The sequence below is a fragment of the Miniopterus schreibersii genome (assembly GCF_964146895.1).
Source record: "Miniopterus schreibersii genome assembly, chromosome: 5".
NCBI classification, from domain to species: Eukaryota; Metazoa; Chordata; class Mammalia; order Chiroptera; family Miniopteridae; genus Miniopterus; species Miniopterus schreibersii.
In genome coordinates, this window is record NC_138106.1 from 33,099,055 (window position 1) to 33,126,301 (window position 27,247).

At 42.1% G+C, this 27,247-nt stretch overlaps 1 protein-coding gene across 6 annotated transcripts in view; it reads right to left on the bottom strand.

The window, feature by feature from the left end:
* Positions 1-3,035: 3,035 nt before the first annotated feature.
* The window catches only part of PEX5L (peroxisomal biogenesis factor 5 like), a 183,784-nt gene continuing 159,572 nt past the window's right edge, over positions 3,036-27,247 (bottom strand). For all 6 annotated transcript variants that reach the window (XM_081139309.1, XM_081139311.1, XM_081139307.1 and 3 more), the window contains 7 exons: positions 14,859-14,975; positions 12,113-12,256; positions 8,989-9,059; positions 7,378-7,575; positions 6,592-6,757; positions 6,063-6,220; positions 3,036-4,308 (listed from right to left, as the gene is read on the bottom strand). In XM_081139309.1, coding sequence (XP_080995435.1) covers positions 4,104-4,308; positions 6,063-6,220; positions 6,592-6,757; positions 7,378-7,575; positions 8,989-9,059; positions 12,113-12,256; positions 14,859-14,975 — 1,059 coding nt within the window. In that variant the 3' untranslated portion in view covers positions 3,036-4,103. The remainder of the gene's footprint in view (positions 4,309-6,062; positions 6,221-6,591; positions 6,758-7,377; positions 7,576-8,988; positions 9,060-12,112; positions 12,257-14,858; positions 14,976-27,247) is intronic.

The following is a 27,247-nucleotide window of genomic DNA, read 5'->3' on the forward strand; positions in this document are numbered from 1 at the left end:
TAACCTAAGAGACTTATCATGCACTGGCAGGTTCACGTTCAGCAGTGTTATCTTGCATGCTTTGGTTAATATTCGAGTAGGCAGATTTGCAAGTATTAGTGCATGCGTTATTTTTGCACCTGAGGTTATATGTTTTACTTTTTAAAAATTTCCTTTTTACAAACCTTATGCCAGAGTTCATCTCTGAGCACTCTTAAAAAAAAAAAAAAAAGTACTTCTTAGTTCAAAACAGTGTATAGTTCAACCAGTTCTATGACTACTGAGAAGACAGAGAAACTGTGGTAAAATCCGGAGAGGGGAAGAATTTGAAATTATTTTAGAAAGTTAAATTTATGTGTGTGCCTGTGTAATAATTTCTAAAATAGGAGACCAGGAAAAGATGGCACACGAATTAAGCCTTCAGAATACCCTGTATCTAGAACGCTTCTAGAAGCATTTCAAGGTCTAAAACAACAGCAGCTACATGACAGAAGAGCCCAGTCCTGTGGAACTGATTCAAGGACGAGCGAAGGAGGAACTGCTTTATGTTCCCAAGGAGCTCACGAAGTTTATGGGAAGTAGTTTGGGAGCTCCTGCTACAAGTGGGACTAGTACAATTGTGTTTAACTCTTGCTTGCATAGCAAGAATATACTAGAAAGACTTATCTAGTACGAGTATCTAGACATGGCCCCAAGATTCAACGTGATAGCTCTCTTTAAAGGAGGAGAGGGAGGGAATGGCATAAAACTGGAAGTGCGTGTCTCCCGGACATTCCAACCCAGTTAAGAATCATTAATTTTCAGTTTTAGTTGAAACGCAGATGGGCTGAGAAAGCACAGCTCACAGCTCTCTCTGAAAGTTTCCTGGTGGACACGAGCTGCCTTTCTTTCAGGGAGTCGTGAGAAGCGATCTCGGGAGAAAGCCAGTGATGACTCAATAGGATCAGTCCAGTAAATGGAAACTTTGCTCCTTCCCTTCTCTCCTGAACCCTCCAACTCCTCCTCATATTAAGTAAGGCCTAGCAGCACAGAGAAATAGCCCACTGGACATAGTTATAATATATTTTGAAATTCAGCAATGATCACTGGCCTTCTCTGATTTTGTACCCAATCTCCTGGTGCAATTGGTCCTTGAAAGTCACATCTATGCAATTGAGTGGACACTCTTGTAAAATCGTACCATCCTCTAAGAGGTCGTGGGCTGTTACTCAGTAAAGCAAGAGAAAAGAAACTCAAAGCCTTCCCAGAGTGCCTCAGAGGGAACCAAGGTCATCCTACCCTTCCAAATGGAAAGAGTAATATAAATGACAATTTTATGCCATGGCGATAAGATACCAAAAACAGTTTTGCCTTTTAAAAAATGTGTATACACTTTAAAAAAAGATGTACACAATAAAGACTTCTAAAATCTTGCTACTTAATTTTTGGCGGTGCTCTGATTTCTAGAAACTTTCACTTGCTTTTTAGTAACTGTTTTAACTTAATTTTATTAAAAATACTATGAAAAAAATGTCTTGGGCAATAATTCCTCACTTCCTGACAGGGAATAGCTTATGAAAATCTTGGTTCTGATGGACCAAGATATAATGGACACTAGATATAATGGAGAAAGTCCTACCAAACGCTCTGCAAATTACCAAATTATGATGGGAATGGAAAATTGTTTACTCTCCTTGAAAACAATTCCTTGGAGTTTGAAGTCGCTTTGTATTCAAATAGCAAAATAGAACTGGGGCCCCAAATCTGCCACCACTTAGCAACAATCAAGTTAAGTGAAAATATTGCACATTTACTCAACTGTCAGGCTTTACACTGTTACCGATCTCATGTATGTAGTGGTGGCAAAGCTAAGAAAACCAACTATTGTTATTGCAAATTCAGTTACTGTTGAAACTGTAGAAGGGCGTCATAAACAGAACATTTGTGAAAGTTGCTGTGAATCCTTTGTTTAGAGGCTCCTAATGGCCTATGACGATGCCAGTCAGCTGCTCGCGTGAATGCACAGGGTAGGGAGGAGCACGTCCAGAAGGGGTCTGTTCTGTCGGATACTCCACAGGAAGCTCCCATGGGTGGCAGGCTGGACCCAGGAGTCCTTCCCAGGCCGAGTTTCTAGGATTCGAAAATTCTGGAGAATACCATTCTTGAAAACCTTGTTGAGCTTTACTTTTCTTCCGAGCCTGCAGGGAAGTAGGTCAAGACTGGGTTGTCCCTGCTGCCCAGTGGGAATGCCTCAAAGCCTCTGCCTCCTGCTGTCCAGCTGGGGGCATCCCCTCGCCCACGTGAGCTTCGACAGGAATAGTGACGCTTCCACCCCAGTGCTCTCGACTCTTTGTCTTTATAAACTAGAACAGGTTACATATTATAACCTGTTCTAGTTTATAAAACACATATGTAAGCCTCGAGGATTGTAGTTTCATGTTTACCCGAGGCCCCTCCTATGCCAGGCCCTCGAATGTAGCAGAGGAGGCACCTTCTACCCTCACGTCGAGTTCAGTGTGTGCACATCCCCTCCCTCACAGCAGAAGCTAACTCCCCGGTCAGCTGAACTGTTCTGACCCAAATGCTGTTTTTCTTGGTAACTGTAATCTTGGTAACTATAACCAGCTACTACTAACCAAAAAACATGAAGAAAAGCTGCGATCAGATTGCTGTGGGGAAGATTCTGGAGGAAAGAAGGAGAAAAACTGAGAATGGGACACTTACTAGGACAAATTACCAGAACTGGGCGTTGGTAAAATTATACTTGGTTAGCATTTTGAAAATAATTTTTCTAATCCTTTAAAAAATGATGTCTGTCCAAATAATCACAGAGAACCCCAACAAGCACAAAACATTCTGAAGAAAGGAGTGGAATGCAACCACTGAAATAAAACACCACTGTCAGTAGGCCCTGGCACTCGATAAATGTTCCAAACAGGAGCCAAAGGGGCGCACGTCTTTCACACGAAACCTCTGACATTCGGGAAGGTTCAGCTCGAGACTGCCAATCTTTACCATGCAGGAGCAGAAGGGTGAGCAATGCAGATTATTATGGAACTAAGAAAAACACAGTTTTTAGGAAAAATGTATTTATCACTCTTAAGAAATACTCTTTAAAATATTAACAATTTAAAAGGAATATCAGGTGCAAGGCAGTTAGTAAGCAAGTAAAATATGACATTTAAGCAAGTTAATGTTAACTCAATAGAAATCACGACATCATCAGACTTTCGCCCTGCAGAGGACGCATGGAGAGACAGTGTCTTATCTCTTAAGTTCATACAGTTCCAGACAGCACGTGGGTAAGACCTGTGTTTGCATATTTATACCATAGGTATATCTGCGTTAAGAAAAACACTGCTTCAAAACCCTACACTGTGAAAAACTATTTTCAGGAATTTTTATTTGGTCCATTGACCTAACAAGGCTGAGTTCTCAAATCCTTTACCCCCAAGTTAAAAATTGGAGCAACAAAACAAAACTCCAGCAAGGCATAAATAAGATATTAAAGTGCATATATACAGTCCCAGAAAAGTTTTGATTGGGAACAGCAAAAAATTTCTAGTGCAAAAACTGCTTTTGCCAGCAAAGCTCCTTCCCTGGAATCAAAGAGCTACAGTAGAAGTTAAAATCGGAAAGGTTTAAGCAATGCCTCTCTTTAGTCGAGTTAATATTTGTGCATGCACCTTGGCCCAAACTATGTTCAATCTTCTAAAAGGGAGCATTTCAGGGGACAGTTTAGAAAGTGTCAGAATTCCCCGATCTGAGGCAGTGCTTCCTCCAGGTGTCCCACGAGCAAGTTCCTTAGATGTGTCATCAGCCGCAAGTGGGGACCAAAACCCGAAGATGTCTTGCGACGGGCTTGCGGCTTGTGGAAAGAATATTCGCATAGCTACTCTATCTTGGTTTGTCTTGAGCCTCTTGATACATCTTTTGAGCCCGACCTTGACTCTCTATGTAACATTTTGTGCTTTTGGGTCTGAACAGAGACTGGGCGTTGTCTGTAGGAATTCCCTCGGGTTTTATCACCACGGCCTTTTGAACATCTGGTTTCATCTTTTCGGAATTCATAATAAAATAGGTTTGCATTTCTCAGTACACATATACAGACAAGGGATTATTATTGATTCTTTCTCTCTTTTCCTTCAAGGATCCAAGTTGAAAGCTCTCAGGAGGACATCCAGGTCCCCGAGGTTAGCCGCCTGGAAGAGCTCCGGTTGGTCCATCAGAGAAAGTGCGATTCTGAGGGCAGCCCAGATGTTCCCGGAGATGGCAGGGTGAGGAACTTGCTGTTGGTTCCGGCTCTTTCTCTGCAGACTGAGGGCAGTGAGAAAATTGCTGACCGCTTCTCTAAGAGGGTAGAAAAACAGACATTTAAAAATGCAACAGATTTCAGAGTTAGCAAGCAAGACAACAAAAACGGATGACGTTATTTTAGTCTAACATCCTGAATCACCTCTCTGTGGTGGGCTGGATCATCAGATGAACAACTTTCTGATCCTGTCATTATTCTTTCGTGAAAAACCATCGTTCAATGTAGTGCAATCAGAAAGAAAAAAGCAAAGCAACTTTTATTTTAGGAAAGTCATGTGGGAGAGAAAGAATAATGGCCACTGCTAACTCTTGAATGCATTCACTTTTCCCCTACTCCAGGAATGATTTGAAGATGCAATCCATCCCCAGATGTGGTTTATGTAACTAGGGTCGAAGAGGAACCTACTGAGAAAAAGAGCGGTCTGACTTTTCCTATTAGCGACAGAAATATGGGGAGCAGCCAGGGTTGAGTTGAGTTTGTTAGCAGAGCACCTGGGCTTGAATCCCATTACTTAGCTGCATCCTCTCTAAGCCTCAGTTTCCCTGGCTATATAACAGGGAGAAGAGAAGTCACTTTAAAATCTTGTTGTGAGGTTTAGTAGAATTATTCTATGTGAAAGCTCTTATTATGAATCTACATCCATCATTCTCAAAGTATTGTCTTGGGAACCCTGGGAATCAGTGAGGCCAAAGTGATTTTTAAAATAATACTGAGATGTTATTTTACCTTTCACTCTCATTCTCTCACCTGTATACCCTGGAGTTTTCCAGGGACTACGCGATTTACGATATCCCCACAGACTGAATGCAGAAGCAGAAACAAGAGTCTTCTATTAAGCAAGATATTAATAAACACAAAAATGATGAAAGAATGCCACTTTTCTCACTAAACATTTTTGTATAGGAAGATGATTTTTTTTTTTTGGTAAAATATGTAATTTTTTTTAGCAGCTGAAGAAATTGAACCTGGTTTATTAAAAACCAATAAATGGCAGAACTGGGATCTGAACCCAAGCGGGTCTGATTCTAAAGGCCTGGCTTGGCTCGTTCTGAGAATGAGAAAGGGTTTGCATTTTTGGTGGAGTTTAAAACTAACAATTCTCTTTTTTCTAGTTATGAAAGTAATACCTGTTTACTTAGGGAAAAAATGGAAGAAAAAAAAGAAGAAAAAAATCACCCAAACTTTCATTACACAAAAGAAACAAAGGTGGTTGTTATGGCCCCTGTGGTTGGGGAAAAGACAACAATGAGGAGTCATGAGAGAGGGAGAGAGACATTTCAAACTATAAACCCGCCGTTCACAAGTATTTCCTTAAGTTTTATTTTTATTACTCACTTCGCTGCTAAGTTAGAGTTAGAGAACCTGGATTCTTGGTTGTGCTTTGCCTGCAACCAAGTCATTTTACTGGGTTCTCCTGCCCCGCCCCAAGGTTTTCTTTTCCTTACCTGGGCAAAGAAGGTTTGGACCTTCATGTTTCTCAAAGAGTTGCCCTTGGGGGTGTTAAACCCAGATAACTCCCCCCCCCGCCCCCCCCGCTGAGAGAATCAGAATCTAGAGGGGGGCCTGGGAATCTGCATTTCACAAGGTGCCCGTAGGATGGCTGCTCCCTGAAGACTGAGAAACACTAACGCAAACTGCTCCCGCTTCAACAGGCCCCAGGACCTGCGCCTTCAAGCCTACCCTCCACAGGGGGAGAATCAGTCCCACAGGGGAGGTGTTTTAGTGCCAACCTGCCAGGGCGGTCAGCCCCGCCCCGCTGCCCCCGCGCCCAGGGCGCCGCGCGCTTCACCTGTAGGCGCCCAGGTTGATGCAGCTGATGCCCAGGTTGTACCGGGAGCGGATGAAGCCGGGCTGCAGCTCCAGCGCGCGCGTGTAGGCCTCCACCGCCTCCTCGCTGCGGTCTCCGTTCGCCAAGGTCGCCCCCAGGCGGTTCCACAAGGAATAGTCCTGGGGAGAGCGAGAGCGCCCTGCGGCCCGGCACAGGCGCGGGGCGGACCCCAGGCCCTGCACCGGACCGCGGCTGCGAACCCACGGGGGCTCAGGGGCAAGGGCCAGGACGAGCCAGTTACTCAAAAATCTTTCCGGACTGCTCTGTGAAATGACTCCCGGCCCTCAAGGAGCCTACCACTGGATGCGCTCAGGCAACTCCTGTTTCTGTCTTAGGTACGTATGACCAGCCAGGGTAGCTGTCATTAGTACTGATCACTTTCAGCTACTGGATGCAGGGAAGTAAAGTGCAGCAAAAATGTACAAAGTACATCCTGTGGAAATTTCTTTTTTAAAACAAAGAACCTTATGGTTTCTTGCTGCACACTTACCTCTGGCCGAACGGTTAAGGCAGCGTTAAATGCATCGATTGCTCTATTAAATTCTCCGCTCAGGTGGAACAGTACCCCCAAACCTGTCTGCAGGTCTGGGTCGATCAGATCTCCATTTTGGTGGGCAGCTTCCAGATATAACTCCTTCACTCCTTCCAGAACAGAGCTAACAGGGGGGAAAACATTAGATTTGTAATCCAAATAGTCTGAACGTAAATGATTTACTATTATTTTCTCTGTTCATTACAGACTGGAAAAAATCTTGCTTAAAATATCTTAGTGTAACAAGAGGACTATTACTATACCAGGTTAAAATAACCTGCTGATTTTCATGAAATATTTTGTCCTACACGGATCCAAACAGTGCTAGGTAAGGAGAGATCCATTGACCCCCAAGTGCCAATGTAGAAAACCCCAGGGCCGAAGTCCCGAGGCCTCAGTGAGAAATAATTTGACATAATGATTTATTGCTGGTAGAAACCAAATTCCAGAAGAAAGGACTTCCATTTCTCCCCATACCTAATTCTCAGGCTTTATAAAACTTGGCACATTGCTACTTATTATAATTTATTTTGGGTTAATTATGTGTCCAAAGCATTTGGCTTTAAAGTACGGTACTCAGATAAATGTCTGTGAGTACCCCTGGGGCAGATCACGTGTCCCAAAGGCTGGCAGAATGCTGTCCCACAAACCATCTGGAGTGGGTGCCGGTGGGGACCTGCGGCTCCTTCATTACCATTATGCTAATTAATTGCGCGTGTGGGTGTAATTTAATGATGTGGATACCTATCAACCGGAGACTTAGACATCCTCCGGGTGAGGCCTGGAGATCCCTTCTTGCTCTTCACAAGGTATTTGTACTTTGGATTTTGCCTAATCCAATTCTTGAGGGCTTCACAGGCATCCTGCTGATGGCCGGTGTTCGTGTAACTCACGGCCAAAGCCATCAAAGCTTTCAAGTTGTTAGGCTGCAGTTCTAAGCACCTGGAGGAAGGGGAAAAGAAGCCAATTTCAGATTTTGTTTTGTTTTTGGAGCCAGTGTCTGAGCAGTTCTTTAGAAAATTTGAGGCCTTTATTAATTAAATGGTACAAAAGCATTGCTAAGTTTATGTTAAGCCCCTGGAGAATATCACATTCATTATCTACATAAAAACTTATTTTTAAGAAAGTTAAAAACTCATCCTGATGTGTGTTAGGTTTGGTAATTTTAATAAATGATTTTGAAACTATGGAGAATGTGGCTAATCCCTGCACACAATGTATTAGTAGTTAATCTAATGAGGAGTAGGGGGTATCATTATTTTAACGCTGCTCTACTATCAGTATATGAAATGCACCTTATCCACAAAGCGAATGGGCTTGAATTAAATTCAGACATCCAGAGATGAAAGATCGAGCAGTGTTTTGTAAAGGAGAGGGTTATTCTGGGTTTCCAGACTGCTGATGTGGGCTTACAGCAGGCCCAGGCTATAGCTGCTCCCCCTCGTGCTCCTCCTCTGGCCTCTAGCAAGGGCTTTTCAGACTCTGACGTGCATGGGAATCACCTGGGGATTTGGTAAGTGCAGCTTCTGATACAGCGGGTCTGGGCGGACCCAGGCTGTGCAGGTCTGACAGACGCCCAGGGGAAAACCATGCTGAGCGTCTCTGGATGAGATTTTGAGTAGCAAGCCCTAGGTGGTACCTATATCAGAGTTTTAGGAAGAGGTTTTATACACACACACACACACACACACACACACACACGTATACACACACATATGTATACACAGACATATATGTATACACACATATGTATACACACACACATGTATACACACACACACATTTATAAGAAAGAGTCGGGACAGTGGAAGTCTATTTGGTAGAGGCTGTTTCCCCCTCGGGGCCTAAATAAGGGCTCTAAGCCAACCTGGGGTAATGCTGCACCCACCCCAAGTAGTCTAGAGCTTTAGTCAGGGGCTCAGGAGTTAAACCTGCAGGTTGCTGAAAATATCTCAGGGGATGCTCTGTAGACACCAGGAGCTAAAATTGCCTTGAGATTATTTTGAGTCTATTTTGTTCTAAAGAAAACTTTCAGGTGCTGCAGAAGAATAGGACGTTAAAAGGAACTATTTATTCAATGAGCCTATTTTATGACTGCTTTTGCCATGAACTCTTCGTGCTAATGAAGGTAAATTAATTTGCATGTGGCCCCACATTGTGACTGAGGAACATTTACTTCTTCATCAGGTCCTGTTTTCCAGAGCTACGCGTAAGTCATATGTGGCCTCTTAACACTTATTCTGGCCAAATTCTTTGCAGTGTACTTAAAGGTCAAATGATAAGTCTGAAACTATTAGCAGGAAGGCCATCAACAAGTGTCCGCCCGCCCATGACTTTGCACTTAGCTTCACCTACCTCTGGAGGGCGACAATCGCTGCCTGCTCATTTTCATTCTCCGCCTGAGTTATCCCGAGGAACTGCCACGCCTACAAAAAACAACTATGTCAACGCCGCAATCATGCCAGTAGTCGGTTACCTGCGACAGATCCCTCTATGCAGAGCGACCTGTCTCAGATGGGAGAGTCCTGTAAAGAGAAAAACACCACATGCATTTCTTCATTCAAACTCTTGTGACATCTGGGTCAAGATACCCTGTCTCTATTTACAAGCTCTCAGTATTTATTCTCTCCTGTGAACCATGGAAACCCCTGAGTTTCTGAGATATTAGGCATCTTAAAACCAAAAGATAAGTACATAAAAGGATGCTTTTGTGAGGAAAAAAGGTAAAAAGATAACCCAGAAATGTAGCTGAGTAGTCTGAAGTTTACAATAAGGAATCTCAAAATGTACACAATAAAATTTACTCGTATAAATGAAAGTCAGGCAGTTATTAGAAGAGGCAACAGGAACTTTAGGAACTAGGGAAAACAAGACCCCTCACAATGTGTTTACGGCTCTAATACAGGGTGGGGCAAAAGTAGGTTTACAGTTTTAAGTGCATGACGCGCAGTCAGTTCCTGTTATTCATTGTATTATTTTCCATACGAACAACTGTAAACCTACTTTTGCCCCACCCTGTATAATCAGTTAAAGTGCATAAAATATATAAAATGCAATATAATGTATATGTGATTTTAAAGCCTACACTAAACTTTATATTGCACCATAAGCACTTTTTCATGTTTTTACAAAATCTTCCTACTTATAGTTTTTAATTTAAATTTTGTTGAATGGATAGCCCATTATTTACTCGATCAATTCCCTTGTTGCTCTGAGGTTGTTTCCAACCCTTTGCTATGGTTAATAATGTGAAGAATATCTTCAAGCAGATAATGTTTTTCAGATGTAGAATGACATTTAAAAATATAACAAATTTATACTTAAATACTTATTAGAATAAGAACTCTCACACCATTACAAGAGCAATGCACATTAAAAAAAAAAACACCTCTCACTACACACATTGTCCTCAAATTTGCCAGGGGTGAGGGTGTATCTGAGTCTTAGGGATTTGAAAAGGTTTGGGACGTGCATAACTCTCCCACCTCTGAGAATCAATGCTATGGATATTTTAAAACAAACTGTATGAAAACATGTAGAGTCATCTTAAAGTGCTATAAAATTGTATCAGCTTTTCCCCTTATGAATTATCTTTACATATACCATACAAACTCATAAAAACTAATTATTTCCCCCCAGAATATCAGTGATTCTTTGTAATCTTTCCAGTGTGCCCAGAGCAGCCTCTACCTTTATTTCACCGTCTATACATCTTAGAATGCTTCTTAAGAAAGACTGATGAAACAATCTTTCTCTGAGGGCATCTTCCTAGGCTTTGGGCATCACTTTCACCATCCACAGACCACCCATTATCTTAGTGTTGGGATCTATATAGATTCAGAAGCCCTGGATCCTTGTCTAGGATCCATTAGTAACCAAGTGTCCTAATTTTCTCATTTATGAATCTGGGATGATAATGAATACTTTTTAAAAACTGCCCAGAGTTGTTGTGTCAAATGATATAATACTCACGAAAACACATAGCATTCAGAAATGTAAGATGACATTAGTATTTTTGAGGGGAGGGATGGCCTGTATTTTTCTATTAATACAATTTTTTTTCTACAATGATTCAACTATCTTTCTAAAAATCCTAATATTTTGGTTCAGCATTCCAGCTCTCAGTTTAATCCCATTTCATTATCCATGTTTTGACGAACAAGATACCAGGGGCTTTAGTGATCATTTTACTTGTTCTCTCGACACTAAGTACAAGGAATAGTAGTAATAAAGCTTAAATATGATGTGCCAGACACTGAACTGAGCGCTTTATCTATATGAACTAATTCAATTCTCACAAAATCCAATAAGATGGTTATTATAATTGTGATTTTCACCTTACATATGATGAGACAGAAGCTTAGAGAGTTTTAATGACTTGTCCCAGATCACATGGCTCATGGCCAACCAGCCGTAGAGCCCAGCACACTGCTGTATTGAGCCCACGCAGGACAGCAGAGTCTAGGAGCTTAACCACTATTCCACACTGCCTTCTCAGCACCGTACATACCCTTTCCTAAAATTTCTCAAATTGTTCTGGGAACATCCCTTTTAAGATGTTTCCTGAAAATTACAAACTACAAAGGAAGACTTTATACCTGCCACTGTCTTACGACAGGCCTTCACAGGTGTGGAAGTGTCCTGGACCAAGATAGGACTGCAGAAGCCTCTTTGGTGGTCTCCCAGCCTTGTCTCCAGTCACCCTTCACGCCTCAGACAAAGGGGTTTTTCTAACATGCTCTTTCCTAGGGGTCCCTCCCCAGGGCTTTCAGGATGAAGCACAAACTCTCGTCTACCTCCTCTTGCCTCCACTCCTGCCATTCTCTCCTCCCCTCTTCCCCGATCGAATGGTTCAGGTCTCTCTGCTCAGCCAAGAAACCATTCCCTCGAAACAACTCGACTCCCCTGCTGTCTTTAATTAATCCTCTCTCCTTGAAAACTCAGCTTGGATTCACTTGTGGGGAGGCTCACTCAGAGTCTTGCTCTTGCTCTCCTAGCCTCCTGTGCATCTGCATTTATTACACTGCCTTGGTTTATTTACTTGTCCCTCCAGATAGTCCACTAACGTGTCTTCTGCACTGTTCTATTTTTCCAGCTCTTCGGTGTTCTGAGCCAGTGCGCGGCACAAGTCCTGGGACGTAGTATATGTTCAATAAATGTGGAGTGACTAAATCAGTGGTGAGACAGGGTGTGGCTCTAGACCCCGACAAGACTGCACACTGCACCCTGAAAACTGCCCATGAGCTCCCGGGCAGGCATTTTAGTTTTTCATTTCTTGTCTCTGTCCTTTATTTTTGGGCACCACAGATTCTGCAGATTGGGTTAGAAAACAGGTTTATATCACACTAAACCAGGCTAATTCCTTTGGGAACCGTTACATGGTGAAAATGCCAGCCAGTAGAGCCCTGTGTCACCCTCTGTCCCTCATTAGCATGTGCTGCCACTTTCTGAGCCTGGCAGGATGAAGGGGGAAAGACACCTCTGCATCTCCAGGGTCCTGAAGAATCGCCGCCTCCATGAACAGGATGGTGACTGGCAGGTCCCCTTCCTTCAGCCGCTTTAAGCCTTCTTCGAATGCGCCTGGCCAGTCCTTGAAGGGGTTTTCAGTGTGGAAGTAATAGCCCTACAACACAGAAGGGCCGAAGGGATCTACCATTTACCGCCTCATTCTCACATTCAGTAAGCTCTTTCTGAATTTAAATTAAATTAAAGCAATTAATTGAATTGCAATTAAATTTCTTATTTTATTTAATTTTATTTTTAATTTAATTTAAAATTTTCCATCACCATTTATCCCCTCTATGCCCGCTTCCACCCCCAGACCCTTCCCCCCTCAGCAATCACTACATTGTTGTCCATGTCCATGAGTTCTCTCTTTTTTCCCCTTTTTGCTCAATCCCTCCCCCTAAGCAACCCCCCCTCCCCCAAGTTGTCTGCCTACTTTCTATCTATGAGTCTGTCTCTGTTTTCCTTGTTACTTCAGTTTGTTTATTAGATTCCAAGATGACTGAAACCATGTGGTACTTGTCTTTCTCTGACTGGCTTATTTCACTTAACATAGATGTTTTTATTGTGGTGAAATTTTATTTTATATACTTAACATAAAATTAACCACTTAAATTAGTTTTTTCTTATCAGGAATATACATTTTCTTTGTATAAGTTTTAGATTTTGTTATTGAATAATATAAAAAGTAACAAAAACTTACCCATAGTGCTGCAACCTAAACATGATCACTGCTAATATTTTGGAGTTTTTTGCCTTATGACATTTCTTTCGTTCACTTTGTTCTAACTATTCCCTACGCCTGCCCCCCAAGATTTAAAAAATACCGAGTTTTTGCCCTGACTTTTGCTATGTGCTACCACCCACTCCCCTAATATGTACTGTACATCTACTTATGCACTGTGGCCCTTTTGAGGGCTACAAACCATTGTCATATCTAAGATTTTTTTTTGCCCTCCCACTCCTCAAACCAATGTTTGCTCTGTTGGTGAAGAGAGGTGGATATCACCCACTGAGAATGCTGTTTTAAAGTTATAGATCTTCTTTCATTGTAAAAATTTAAACAATACACAATGTCAAATAGTCTTCTAGTATTTTTCTATGACCATATAAATTAAACAAATAAGCTCATACTATAGGTGCAGTTTTGTGGCGTAAGCTCCACTTAGTTTTAGTTATAATTATTTATAGTATGTTAAAATTTACTCAATCAAACCCCTATTGATGGACTTTCAGGTTACCTTCATTTTTTGTTTTTCATAAATAAAGCTACAGTGAAAGCCTCATGGTCAAATCTTTGCCTGCATTTATTATTACCTTAAGATAGACTTCTAGAGAGATTTATTAGGCTAAAAGCTATGAACTATTTTGAGGCCCCTGACATGTGTAGCTGAATTTTTTTTGAGAAAATATGTCCCAATTTAAACTCTCATCAGAAGTACCCGAGAGACATTATTTGTTGCAGTGTTAACTAGCATAGATTATTATAAAATCTTTCTAATTTGATAGGTACAATTAAGCCAGTCTGTTTACGATGCTACCAAGGTTTTAAAGTAGATCAAATGAATTCCTTCAGAAAGACAAAACCCCTTATCCAAAGCCACAGAGCTTATGTAGGGGTGTTACGGACATGAGGCCCCAAGGAGTGGGGAGCTCAGGGCCCTCATCATGTCCCAGGTTCAAGGATTACAGTCCAGAGTCTGATGATCTGCATCAATGTCCTTTCTTTTTACTTAGTTTTGATTTTGTAAATAGAAAAGGCAGTTATTTTTAATGAGATGGTTGTTCTGATTTTATGAGATTGCCTGGCCTACTGAGGGACACAGAATATTAGGAAGAGAAGGACATGTTAATGACTATGCAGATTGAAAATCCCCTAAGATCAGAGACTATTAATCATCATTTCCCCAGGAGCCAGTACACAAATAAATATCTGTTGGGTTGAACTATCATGGAAATTACCCAGAACTAAATATTATTGAGACTTCCTCCACAAAAACCATCATATAAGCATATACTATATATGACTCCCCTCCCCGGTGTAAGAAAATTCCACATCTCTTTTTATCTTTCAAGTCATTTAAACTTATTTCTCAAGTTTTATCCCCCTAACTGTTTTTAAAAGCATAAATCCAAGGGCATCTGGGACTTCATGGGCAATCTGGCTTGTCATTCACTGTGCTCATATTTGCTGGAGCTCCTGTCAGGGAAGTAGCTCTGGGGAATCTCCCTGGGACTTGACCTGGTTGTGTGAAGACTCTCTTTTCCATTGAGTTTCTCTGCCAGCTGTGTAATGACCACCTGTGAAATGCAGTCCAAAGCCCTGCTTCGCTCCCCTGCCCATTGATATCACTTCGGTTGGCTCATCAGCATGGCTCCTGGGACTGAGTGATGAAAAGCGTTGTGAGGTTAGCCCAGGTCTTGTTCAAACCCACCCTCAAAGGTAGTTAGTTCAGTAAGTGGCCAGCAGCCGGGACCCAAGCTCTGGGTGGCCGCCCACCTGTCTGTACTAACACTGATAAAAATAAGGGTGCCCCATTCCAGCTTTGCTGCTTTCACACGTTGGATGATTATATTGTTTTCATCTACCAGAGCTTTTTCTAGGTCTGATTGACATTAAAGTGTCTGTTTGATTCTTGGATTTTTCACAGAAATAATTATCAACTAATTTATAATTATAGGATTCAAAGAGGAGCATGGATAAGAAGAGAGCTGGTCACCTTCTCGCTGGCTGAGACGGTAACTTGGCTCTGCGCTTCTTGGTTCTCGGATATCCAGTTCCTCCGGGCCATTTCTTCCCATTCTGCTTGCATCTTATCCCAAAACTCCGTATCTGACTAGGAGACAGGAAACATGGAGAGAGGTGGGTTTAAGGACATGGCATATATCACTCGGTTTATTTCCAGAAAGACAGTTTTCCTCATAGATCGAAATGAGTTCTGCGGAGGAATAAAATGTGGAAACTGGCCACATCCGATGACGCTCACAGTTGAAGACCCTGGGGGGTCCTCAGTGGTCAGGGTGTTTAACTGGATTAGCTGGGACTCTCTCCAGCAGGAAAATCACTACCCTCTGAAGGACCTGGATCACAGATACCAAACTCAGCTAAAAATCCATTACTTGAACAATTTCAAGTGTGGGTACCAGAAACATGTTTTAGGAAGGATGGCCTTTTCTCCAGCTCCGAGGATATGAGGAGTTAGAGCAACAGCTCTGGGACTGCCTGGGCAGTGACTTGGAGGGGCAGCTGGCTATGGCCAAGGAAAAGTAACATTAGTTGATGCTACTCTGTGTGAAGCGCTGTGCTGGGAGAAAACTGAGGGTTGTGGTCACAAAGCCAGGGCTGCACAGGATCTGATCCCTAGTCTCGCTTCCAAGGCCCTGCTTATCACCTTATGACAAACCTGGCCTCCTGGTGCTAAAGAAGGACCCTGGCTTTGGGTCCTGGACAGATCATCTTCAAGGCCTTTTCTATGGCAGAATGATGTGTTTGAGAAATACTACTTTTTCTCCCTTATAATTTTCTTTTACATCTTTCAAAAGGGAAACCTGTTCTTATTTAAGAGGAGGTTTGTGTTCTGGATGGAAGCAGAATTTTCCTCCAAGATCTGTCCCAGGTCGGCCTCTATTTGATTGAGCCTGAAAAGCATAGTTTAGGCGTCCTGGGAAGAGGGAAAAGGGGAAAGTGTCTTAAAGGGCTTAAGAGAGGAAGGGGAACTTTCCAGGAGTGGGGAGAAAAGGAGGTGGTAGGTGCTGAGATGTGTGGAAGGACTGGCCTCCTAGGCGATGACAGAGGGTATGAGTGGGGGAGGGGAGCTGACTTGAACTTTGATCGCCATGTGTCAGGGGAATAGAGAAAAACTGAATTTCAAGGATCCACTTGGGGTTTGGTTGGCTGTTAGCAGGACAAATAAGAGGGTGAAAAGTTGTCCTTGTTTTCTGGCAGCACATAAGCTTCCCAGATTGGGTGTCTGAGACTAAGTTACCTTCCCAGTGCGGTAAGAGAGATGCTTGGAAACCACTTGATTTTCTTTAAAGAAAACAAAGAAATGGGTATTTCCTGAACACCCGAGTCTGGGACTGAGAGCCATACTCTACCTGCCAGTCTCAATTTCTATGATTCTAAGTCCTGTGACTTGTTGCCACACCATCAACTTGACTTGAGGTTGCCCTTCGCCCATGAATCCTCCCAGTCTCACCCTCCATGCCACCCTCATGCCTGGTGGTGGCTGTGCTATGGCGTGACCTTTTCTTCAAAGTTGCTTGGAATGATAAATATAAGCTTATTTCTTCTGCATACGAATGTTCAGGGAATAAAGGCAAGTCCGATGAGATTAATCCGGGGCTACCCGATAAGTAGTAGGTCTTGTTCCTTTCCTTCGTTATATCCAGGATACTCATTCCTACCACAGAAACGAGTCCTGTCCCTTCAACCAAGGCTCAGGGCAGCAGGTGTCTTGAGAATCTGTGGTTGGGATGCTAGAAGCACATGGAATGACCACCACTTATCCAGGTTAAAATGAGGAATAAAAGTCCAGACTCTTGTTCAATGAGTCTTTCTAGTAGAGTATCCAACTGTGCAAACAGAATGATCTCAGGTGTACAAAAGCAATGGCTAGATAAAAATCTCGAAGGAAATATGCTCCCATGCTAAGTAATGTCTTTGAATGAAGATGGGTGATATTTTCTCTGCTTCTTTACATTTTTCTGTACTTTCTGAATTCTCTGATTTTGCATTAATTTTATAATAATAAAAGTTAAAACAACAATAAAGCATCACATGATCTCACTTATATGTGGAAGCTAATGAACAAAATAAACTGACAGAATAGATCCAGAGACATGGAAGCATTCAACGGACTGATGAATCTCAGAGGAAAGGGTGGGGGAGAGATTAACCAAAGAATTTATATGTATATATGCATAACCCACGGACACAGACAATAGTGCAGTGAAGGCCTGGGGAGGGGGCGGGACTGGGGTGGAGAGGGTCCAATGGGCGAAAAAAAAAGGACATCTATAATACAATAAAGATAAATTTAAAAGAATAAATTAGCTTTCCTTTCTTAGTACCATGAAACCTGAATTTTACATACTGAGGAGTTAGGAGAAAATTTTTGGAGACTCATTGTCTATTCTAAATACCTTTTCAAAGATGCAGGCTCACCTGTCTTCATAGGCACTAAGAGAAATCTGTCAGGTGAATTTTACAATGTTTACTGACTTTCCCAAGCCCCCTGGTGGGTAATGTGACATGCCAATGACTTCCAGTACTTTTTAAGGCAGTTACTTGTTCCCCTAGTGCGATTCTCCAGAATTTCAAGCTATTCCAAGTCTTCTGAATGAACGAATGAGGAGGATTTTATAATGTGTACATCTGGGTTACAAAAGGATGCATCACCTTTCCTGCAGTTTCAAATTAGAGCAGTAGATGCATAAATAAGACTGCTGTGGAAAACAGACGAACCTCAGCTCAGGGGGGCTGCCGGGCTCTCATTTAATGAGACACACCAGGACTTACTGTTTCCACTTCGAATAAGTTCTGACTAATTAAAGTGCACAGCACAGTTTCATTTAATTACAGAAGACTACTTTTAGCACAATCAATTTTCATCCAGTCTCAAAATCCAGACTTCATTCACGTAACTGCAATTAACACTGCTGCTTTTTTTTCTATTTCTAATCAATTTCAGAGAAACCTGAAACATATTTGAATTTTAAACATTTTAGACAGGACTGAGGGGATTTAATGTATTGATGATTTTCTTTGTTGTTTTGGGATTTTGGTAGGTTGTTTTTTATATTCTATACATAACAAGTTATATGCTTACACCAGAAATGAGCTATTGTTTGCAAACCATTTTCATTTTCAAAAATAGCTTTCTGATAACAATGCTAGGAATTCATTTAAAAAAACTTGGGATATGCAATATGATGATTAAGAACAGCAGCTCACTCCTCAGATGAACCTGGGAACAATTCTGGCTCCATTACTGACCTGCAAATACCATTACCTCTCTAGGTCTCATTTCCCTTATCTTAAAAATGAGATATATAATAGTGATCTTGGTCAGTTGTTATGTGGACTAAATGAGAAAATCTATCTGTGGCATAAAGCACATGGTAAATGCTCCATAAAAGTAGGTGTTCTTATTAGTGTTTCTGCAGCATTGAAAAATATAAAAAAATGAACAAAAAATCACCCGTAACCTCAAAACTCAAATACATATCTGTGAGTGGTGTTTTAATTTGCTGTAAACACAGATCCTCTTCCAGATATCTTTCCTTTCATTATTTAAATCTTTCCCTTCTAACTAATCATTCAAAATTAGAGGGAAGTTAAGAATATTATGGTAAAAATGGACTGTTACATAACAATTAAATGGTATTTATGAAGAGTTCATTACAACATGGACTAGCCCTTGAGTTATAATGTTTCTTGATAAGTAATATGATCACAATGATAGAAAACAACAAACAATATACCAGGGAGGCACCAACAGCACTGCTTTCATGGGATGGAACTATGAGTAATCTGTCCCATCACTGTTCCTTGTACTTTTTAGCATTTCCCAAATTTTCTATTACTAGCATGTGTTATTTTGGTGAAAAAGTGAGATTTGGTTAAAAAATGCTGACTTCTTTTCAATTTTACTTTCTCCAGTGATCCCACACTAGAGCAATTTCTTGTCTCTGTGAATTCTTTCAACACAGATATTGTGTTAGTGGTTTGAAATGAGAGAAGTATGTGCTAGAAACTGCCATTTCCCCTGTGAACTTGAGCAAGTCATTGTAACCCGTCTGTATATTATTTTTTCTTATTTGTAAAGTGAGACAACTGGGTTTATTAGACAAATAGCTGAGGCTTCATTGTCTACGCAGATTGACTCAGAAGATCAGAATAAGGGGAAAGGGAGCCTGTTCACTGATCTCCAAAAATTATACTTTAAAGTGTTTTCCCCAAAGCATATTGGACATCTTCCCTTCAGTTTTTGATTGTAAAACTAGAAAATAAAAATTTCCACAAAAATCATGACAAAATTAAATATCAATTATATTAAACTACAAAGAATAAGAAAATAAGTAATTTAATTTAGAACCAGGAAATTTTAGGGATAGCAACATATTATCAGTTCCCATTCACCAGCTATTCTGGTCACCCTTGAGTTAAAACAGAGGTACTTTTAACTTTGTCATCAAACAACTGTTGATTAGAAAGATCCTGGGGCTGTGCTGTGAAAGAACTGATGATCCATGTGAGACCACATGCAACTGGCATCAGTTCTGCCTGTCAGGAGTCTGACTTCCTTTTTGCTTCTTAGACATCCATTGATTAACTGTTACTGGATCAAAACTTTAAAAACCAACCAACCAACCAACCAACCAACCAACCAACCAACCAACCAACTCCTTCTATATGTGGAAAAGAAAAGCGAGCACCTCTTGCATGGCGAGGAATGAAAAATACTGTGCAAGGTTGGGTAAAATACTTGCCACAACAAACAGGTTTTTTTTGAAGTGAAATTATGTGCAGTCAGTTTGGGACCCCAGTGCCCTAAGATCCAGTAGCACAGGCTGGTGAAGACCGGCTAAACTGTTCCCGCTCAACACATCTCTTGTTGACTAAGCTCAATATTAGTCAAGAATTCCATATGGCCACCCAAAGAACATATTCAACCTGTGGCTACAATCACAGGTGTGCAGCATTCTGATCAAGGAACGGATAGAATTTGGATTGATCAAAATTAGTTTGAGCTCTGGGTACAGTCCGGGTTGTCCCACGGAGTGAGGGGTCATTACCAAATGAGTCTACTCAGGCAAGAGTGAAAGTGCAAGAGTAACCCTATTTATGAAGCAATTTACCTAGAAAAGCAAGGCTCAGAGGGCTGATGAGAAATGAACAAGATGCCTGAGCCATGTTGTGCAGATAAGAGAAGTGAGATGAGTGAATGGCAGTTCCAGGGAGAAAGGTTTTTGTCAAAGGTGATAGGAAGCTGCCTGGAAATGGAATGGACCGCTTCCTCCTCAGAAGGATGGGTTCTCCTACAGTAGAAGTCTGCAAGCACAGACAGAATGACCAACGTGAGGAGTGTTGTAAAGAGGATTCACAGATCAGATGCAGGTTTGACCCAGAGAATTCTGCAGTCTCTCACAGCCCTGAGGGGCTCTGCTTCTAACACTAGTAATGATTTGATTCACTGAGTAAAACAGGAAGGCTCAAAATGAGTAAAATCTCGGTGAGATAAATACATCTGTCATGGGTGCCCCTTTCTCAGCCTAAACAGTAGAGGGACAAAAACACATGGGCTTTGGCAACAGGTAGAACAGGGTGGAATCTGGCTATGTCCCTTGTTACGTGACCTTTTTAACCCAGTTCACCTCTGACTCAGTTTCCTCATCTGTAAAATGTAAAAAGTCTCTTAGGGATTAAGTGGAACAATGCATGTAAAGTGCTTTAGAACTGGTGATGTTAAGAACTAAGGAACTGGCAGTTAGTTATTTCATATTTGTAAATGAAAAAGAGGATCTCCCAGGATACAGAGAGGATGCAGCCCCACAAAACTATAAACTGTGTGGTTCAGAAGTGTTGAAAACCAAAAATATTGGTACTAGCACTTGACATCTATTTTCCGGTTGCCCCTGGGTTAGACATGCCTCCTTGTTTACTGGAGCTGGCCATCACTGCAGATGTTGGCAGGCACCTGGGCAAACAGCCTGAGGCTCTCACCAAACAATGTGCCAGCAGATTAGCTGCAGAAACGTGGGGAAGAAAAATTGGAAATGATGGGAAGGAGAGGAAAGGACGCAGGAGGCTGGAAATAATGCAATACAAGGCTTGAGCAGATGTCAGAAGGCAATCAAGAGCCATTTCTAGCAGAGAATCTAAAGCAGTTTTCTGTTTTCTCCTTTCTAACCTTCCTGTTCTAGCAAGGGGCAAAGAGGAATGGAGTATTAAAGCACAGTGAGCAAAACCTGTCGTCCAAATGGGCAGGGTCACTGGCCAACTCACTAGGAAAAGAATGACTTCTCAGAACTGGAATTTCACATGATTATATCTATGTTTGTGGCTCTAGCAGTATTTGTATTCACAACCAAGAACTGTTCTTAAGATGCCCTGGAACTGGAGGTTTGGAGACCAAGCCTGAGTTTGCTGCTACTTTGGGAATGAGGCCTTGTAGGGTCAGTGTCTTAGAGGCTGTTTATTTGCTTGCTGGCCTCCCGGCTGTTCTTTGGGCAACTAGCAGCACGTGACTGTAGGGCTACTTTACCACAGGTATGAGGAGATGGGGAGGGTCCTGGGGTTTGAGCCTTGTCTCATGTTCCATGTGATAATGCCATGTGATAAAAGACTGGCACGTAGATTGTGAACTACCTGCAGTGTGACTCGGTTCTGCAGGGGGGGTTCTTCTCCTCTAGCCATGTCTACAGGTAGTGGAAAATTACTGGGAAACTCTAGTTGTTTTAAGAAATAAAGTATTAAAAATATTTGCCAAATCCTAACTATGTGTTTGTGCTTTGCATTATAGGACTACTAAACAAAACACTCTCAAGAAGCTCATTGTCCAAATAAAAACAGAGGTACTTATAATTCAGGATAGGGTGAACAAATGATGCAAAAAGAGATGAAGTTGCTTGCGCAAAGTCACACTATGCTGCTAAATAACAGAGCCAGAATTCAACATATTTCATTGTTTCCTTTTACGGCAGATTGCATCTTCCAAAATGGGTACAGCGGTATTTCTGGACCCCCATCCTCTTTAGAACCTGCCACTCCATGAGGAGGTGGAGTCCATTGCCTGTCTTTGAGCACTTCACTTGACAAACAGAATGTAGTGACAGTGACCTGGTGTGACTTTTGAGGCTAGATCCTAAAAGGTGATACAGCTTCTGCCCGTGTCTCTGTCTCCCTCTTTCTTTCTGGACATTTACCCTTGGAATCTAGCTACAAGGTTGCAAGGAAGCCTGGGCCTCAAAGAAAGGCCAATCTGATGTTCCAGCATCTATGCAGCTAAGGCCTCAGGCGACCAGCAGCCTTGGCTGGCTGACTGTGAGTGCGAGTGCTTCAGATGATCCGCACCACAGCTTCAAAGCCATGCTGACACCTGGGGAACCAAGAAGCACCATCCCCCCTGAGCCCTACACAAATTACAGATTTTTGAAGCAAAATAAATATTATTGTTTGAAGCCATATGTGTCGAGTAATTTATCACATATCCAGAGTAACTGGAACACGCTTCAGGTCAGAGGATAGAGCAGGTAAGGAAGACCAGGCACAGAGAGGGGACCTAATGACAGGGGCTTCCTCAAAGGGTTGGCAGGTAAGAAGTGTGGCAGCATTTCCCCAGAGGGTGCACGAGGCACAAAGAGTTCTGTGGTCAAATGAGCTTGGGAGACTTCCGGTTAAACCTACAGGTCAGATGTAGCCAAGAGACGTTTTTCTTCCTAATCCTAGATATGAAATTTCACATCAAAACCTAGCTTTCAGACCTTTCATGAAGACCTGTCAATGTGAGGCCCGCATGTCTGGAAGCAGCAGCTCTCAGGTGGTACATGTGACCTTCTGCTTGATCATAGTGACCACCAGATCGTTACCTTCACCTGCCTGGCTCCTGGAGGTCGCCGAATTGGCAAATTCTGGACAAAAGTGAACAGGTTCCTTGCTGTGTGACTTCCCAGGACCTTTAAATGCTAATATACATGTTAAATATCTAAGAGGGGGATGACCCTAGATGGGTGGTGTGTGTGTGTGTGTGTAATTAGGCTTCTGCAGAACACAGCTTTGGAAAAGCTGATGTAGAGGCCCAGGGCATGAGCATCTCAAGTTCCACAAAACCAGAGAACGTTGAGATAAATTTGGTGTATACTGAGAAACGACCAGGGATAGGAATTTACCACACGCAGTTTGTGTTTATGTGATTGTTTCCAGTGAAACTCATCTCCAATTAGCCAGCAGGTTCTCTAATCCTCACATCTGCTGTGTGAATCAGATTTCTTCAAGATTTTGTTGTTATTTTTTCCAGAAAAGGAAATGAAACCTAGAATGTGCATGGAAGAATTAAAATAATTTTTGTATGTTTTGGGGAAGACAACTCATTTGATGTACTTATGTTTTCAGTACTAGCTAGTCATTGAAAATGGCCTTTGAAACTACATATAATTATGTGTACAGACTGGACAAAGACTAGAAGAAACACGAGAAAATGAAAACAGTTAATTTATGAGTGTAGTGGGATTTCTGGGTAGTTCTTAACCTTTCCTTCCCAACTTTTCGATTTCCCTTATTGTTGTTGCTTTTAAAATAATTTAAATAAGAGAGACTGTTTGATAAGGGAATTATTTTTCTGGTGACCAGCAGCTTTTAAGTCCTATCATTGTTTCAGGGTCTTTGAAACATGCAAGCATTCTTTGCACTGGGAATAGTGGTTAAGGGCAGGAGTTTTGGAGCTAGACTGGTCGGAATTCCAGTTCCATCACCGAATTGTGGTGTGACCTTGAACAAGTTACTGAATCTATGTCCCTGTTTTCTCGTTAAAATGGGATATGGCTGCTGTAAAGCTTTGGGCTACCCACCAGGGGTAACATGTATAGCTACCACTAAAGCAAGCTTAGGATGGCTGTGGGTGTGAACAGGTTCCTCCCTCCTCCCCTTTCCTGCAGGGCAAGGCCACCAGAGAGACTGGTTTAGGAGCAGTTTCCTTTGCAATATTTTTCCTGGTGATAAAGAATTTTACCTGCTATATCTAATGTCCCTGTTGACACTACCTTCCACCATGAGCCCCCCACTCCCATCCTTCAGGATTACTTACGGAAGAAAAAATTGGGCCAGTCATGTTGATGGAAAAGTCAGAATAAAAAATCACTCATATTGTATTGATCACATTGTACTGACATTCTGACTTTCTCCCTTTTTCTTTTTGACTACCTGATTGTCACAGCAGTTGACCAGGTGTGAAGATGGAGTCTAGATCCAGTTTGTTATCTTATGAAGATAACGGGAAGGAAACCAGTGGAAGCTGCTTTTTTTTGACACAGAAATCAAACTGCCTGACTCAAGGGCAAGGCAAGGACTCTGAAACACCGCCGGGACTCCCCTTGCCTTGGACCAGGCTGGTGGGATCACGGGGGAGGGGAATGTGTTCATACTGCCCAAAGCTAATATCCAGTTGTTCATAACTACCGTGGAGCTAGGTAGTTTCTGTGACACACACCATTGCCTTAAAAATATTCCAGATGGCCAAAATTATCATACATTTTCCTCATGTTTTGATTTATTGGCCTATGAGGATTAATTTGGATAGAACTAGAGAAATATTTTCTCTGCCAAAGATACTAGGCAGTGCGTCTAGCTTCTTGGCAGCAACTGACTCATACCCAGCATAGAAACAGAGAACAGAAGCCCAATAAAATGCCAGGCCAGAGACTCCGTAGCCCGGGAGAAAAATCTGCCATTGTAGCACTCTGTCCTACAGAACCTAGCAATCAATGGAGAGGAGGCTATGTATGGATTGACATTCTTCTATTGTCAGTTATGAGACTGTATGGCAAGATTTGCTGGACTTTAACAAATGACATATATTGCATTGGTCTCAGGAGCTATTAGGTAATTAGGAACACATTTGAAGGGCCAGGCATAACATTTTTAAAAAGAAATACTTAGATATACAAGATAGTAGTGATTTTCTAATGTCTATAAAATGGATTTTTTTATTACCTTTTTATTGAGGTTGATTTATAAAATTTGAAGAGTAGCATCTTCTCAAAGTTATTTATTATATATATTTATACATTTAATTTACTCATTCAGCCAAATTATTGATAAGCCTACTATGTAGCAGGCCATGTTCTAGTCACCTGAGTATAGCAATGAATAAGACAGATGCTAATCCTGCCACTGGAGTGTGCGGTCTGGTGGGGCATAGACAAATGCAATAGAGTACTGCAAGATAAGAGGAGGAAAGGTACCCTAGGAGCAAAGACGCGGGGAGCTCAGCTTAGACTTGGGAGCTCATGGATATTCCTGGAAACCATCTGAGACTCTGAGTGAACAGAAATTAGCCAGGTAATGGGGCGAGGAAAGAACATTTCTGATAGAAGGCAATTACATGGCCTATCCTAGGAACTGGTAATTTATGATGATGCCAGTGTAGACATCAAGGTGGGAGTCAGAGCTGAGGATGTAGAAGCAAGAATGGTCCAGATCCTGAAGAACCTTACGTAGTCAGTTTGGATTTTAAGGACAAGTGAAAGGTCGTTATGCAGATCTGTGTTTTAGAAAGATTTCTCTGGCTGAAGTGAAGAGAATGGAATAAGTAGAGCATTCCCTTTTACACTTTGGAGGCAGTGAGGCCAGTTACAAGGCTGTTACAGTTGTCTGCATAAGAGATGATGGTCACCAGAGCAGGGTGTTGGCAGAGGGGAAGGAGAGAAATGGGTGGATTTGAGAGACATTTAGTACAATCAATAGGACTTGGTGTTTGATTAGATGTTGGGGGAGAGATAGATGTTAGGTGGGAAAGAGAGAAACCAGGAGGCCTAGGGGGTGGGGAGGGGCAGAGGAGGCTTTTCTTTAGCGTATCCCATTCCCTGAGTTAAAGAACAGAAAAGGTAAAGTAGGGTTAGCTGAAGAGCTCAGGCCTGGGTATGTTCGGTGTAAAGAGCCTTTGTATGTTTGAGCAGAGATGTCGAGCAGGCTACGTGCTTTGTGGTTTGTTCTCAGGAGGAAAAGTAGGGCCAGAGATGTGGATTTTAGAGTCAGCAGCGTGCGAGTTGACTGGAATCCCACAAGGGGATGTGCTCATCCAATGAAACTGTGTTAGGATCGGAGGGCAGGCTGCTGGATGTTTCACTCTAGGGAACAAAGGTGAGGCAGAGGAGGGAGAACTCCAGAGCGAGGAAGAGTGTGGGTCAGAAAATCCAACGGAAGAGAATCCGTAAGCGGAGGACGAGCTTAACAGTGACCGGTGCTGCTGAGAGGTTACACTGGGCTGGAGCTCGCCTGCGAGAGTGACTAGTAATGAAGAAGCAATGGTTTCATCCAGAGCAACGTCTGTAGACTAGGGGTGGAAGGCAGATCACCATGGATTGAAAGCAAATGAAAAGAAAAAGACACACACTGTCTTACATTGTAACAGTAAAGAAAACCATCTTTGGAGGGTTTGTGGAGCTATTGAAACTGTGAAGTAGCTGAAAAATCCTAATCTTCACTTAATGGCCTTCCCCCCCCCCCATCTCAATTATGCATTTATACCCACCCGCCCGCCCACCTACCCACTGACTCATCTACTTATCTACCTGGCTAACCTTTAGCTGTTAAGTCAAATGCTTCATTTGACTCATGGCCAAGGCTAAGGATGGCAGTGGGGCAGGGAGAGAAACAGCCACATTTTTTCTGATTTTTGTCTCATAGAATGTGAGCATCACAACAGGAAGGAAGAAGCCTTAGGAGCATCTGGTCTACCTCCCTCCCCATGGGGATGAATTGTGGGGGGTGGGATGGAAGAGAGATAAATTAGGAGGCTATTGCAGAGATGAGATCAGGGTGATTACAATGGGGACAGAGAGGAAAGAGCAAATTTGAGATTTTCTAAGTGAAGAAATAAGAGGATTTAGTGACAAAACTGCATTGCTTTCCACCAAGAGCAACGAGATTGTCACCTTGAATGTTGCATAGTTTTCAAAGAGCTTTCAAGTATATTAACTTATTTGACCTTTGTAAGTGATTTGTCCAATGTTATTAGCTAGTTAATAACAGAACCAGGGCCAGACCCATATCTTGTAATTCCTGCTCTAAACCCTTTTCACTAATGCAACCTTGTCTCCCTCATCCCCCGCTGCAGCTCTAACCTGTCCTTAGCATTAGGATCAATCAATGTTGTTGCTTGGCAAATATTATCTTGGTTGGAGGAAAGAGCAGCACAGAGCCCTTCTCTTTGTCTCTTGTCACTTAATTTTCTGAGAAAAACCAAGTTCATTCTGTTTAGAAAGACAAGGTCACAGATACTGTACTCAGCTTCTTTTCTATCAGGAATGAAGGAAACTATAATGGAATGTTATAATGAAACTCTTTGGTTGTGGTTCCCCCCCCACCAAAAAAAAAAGGAAGGAAAAT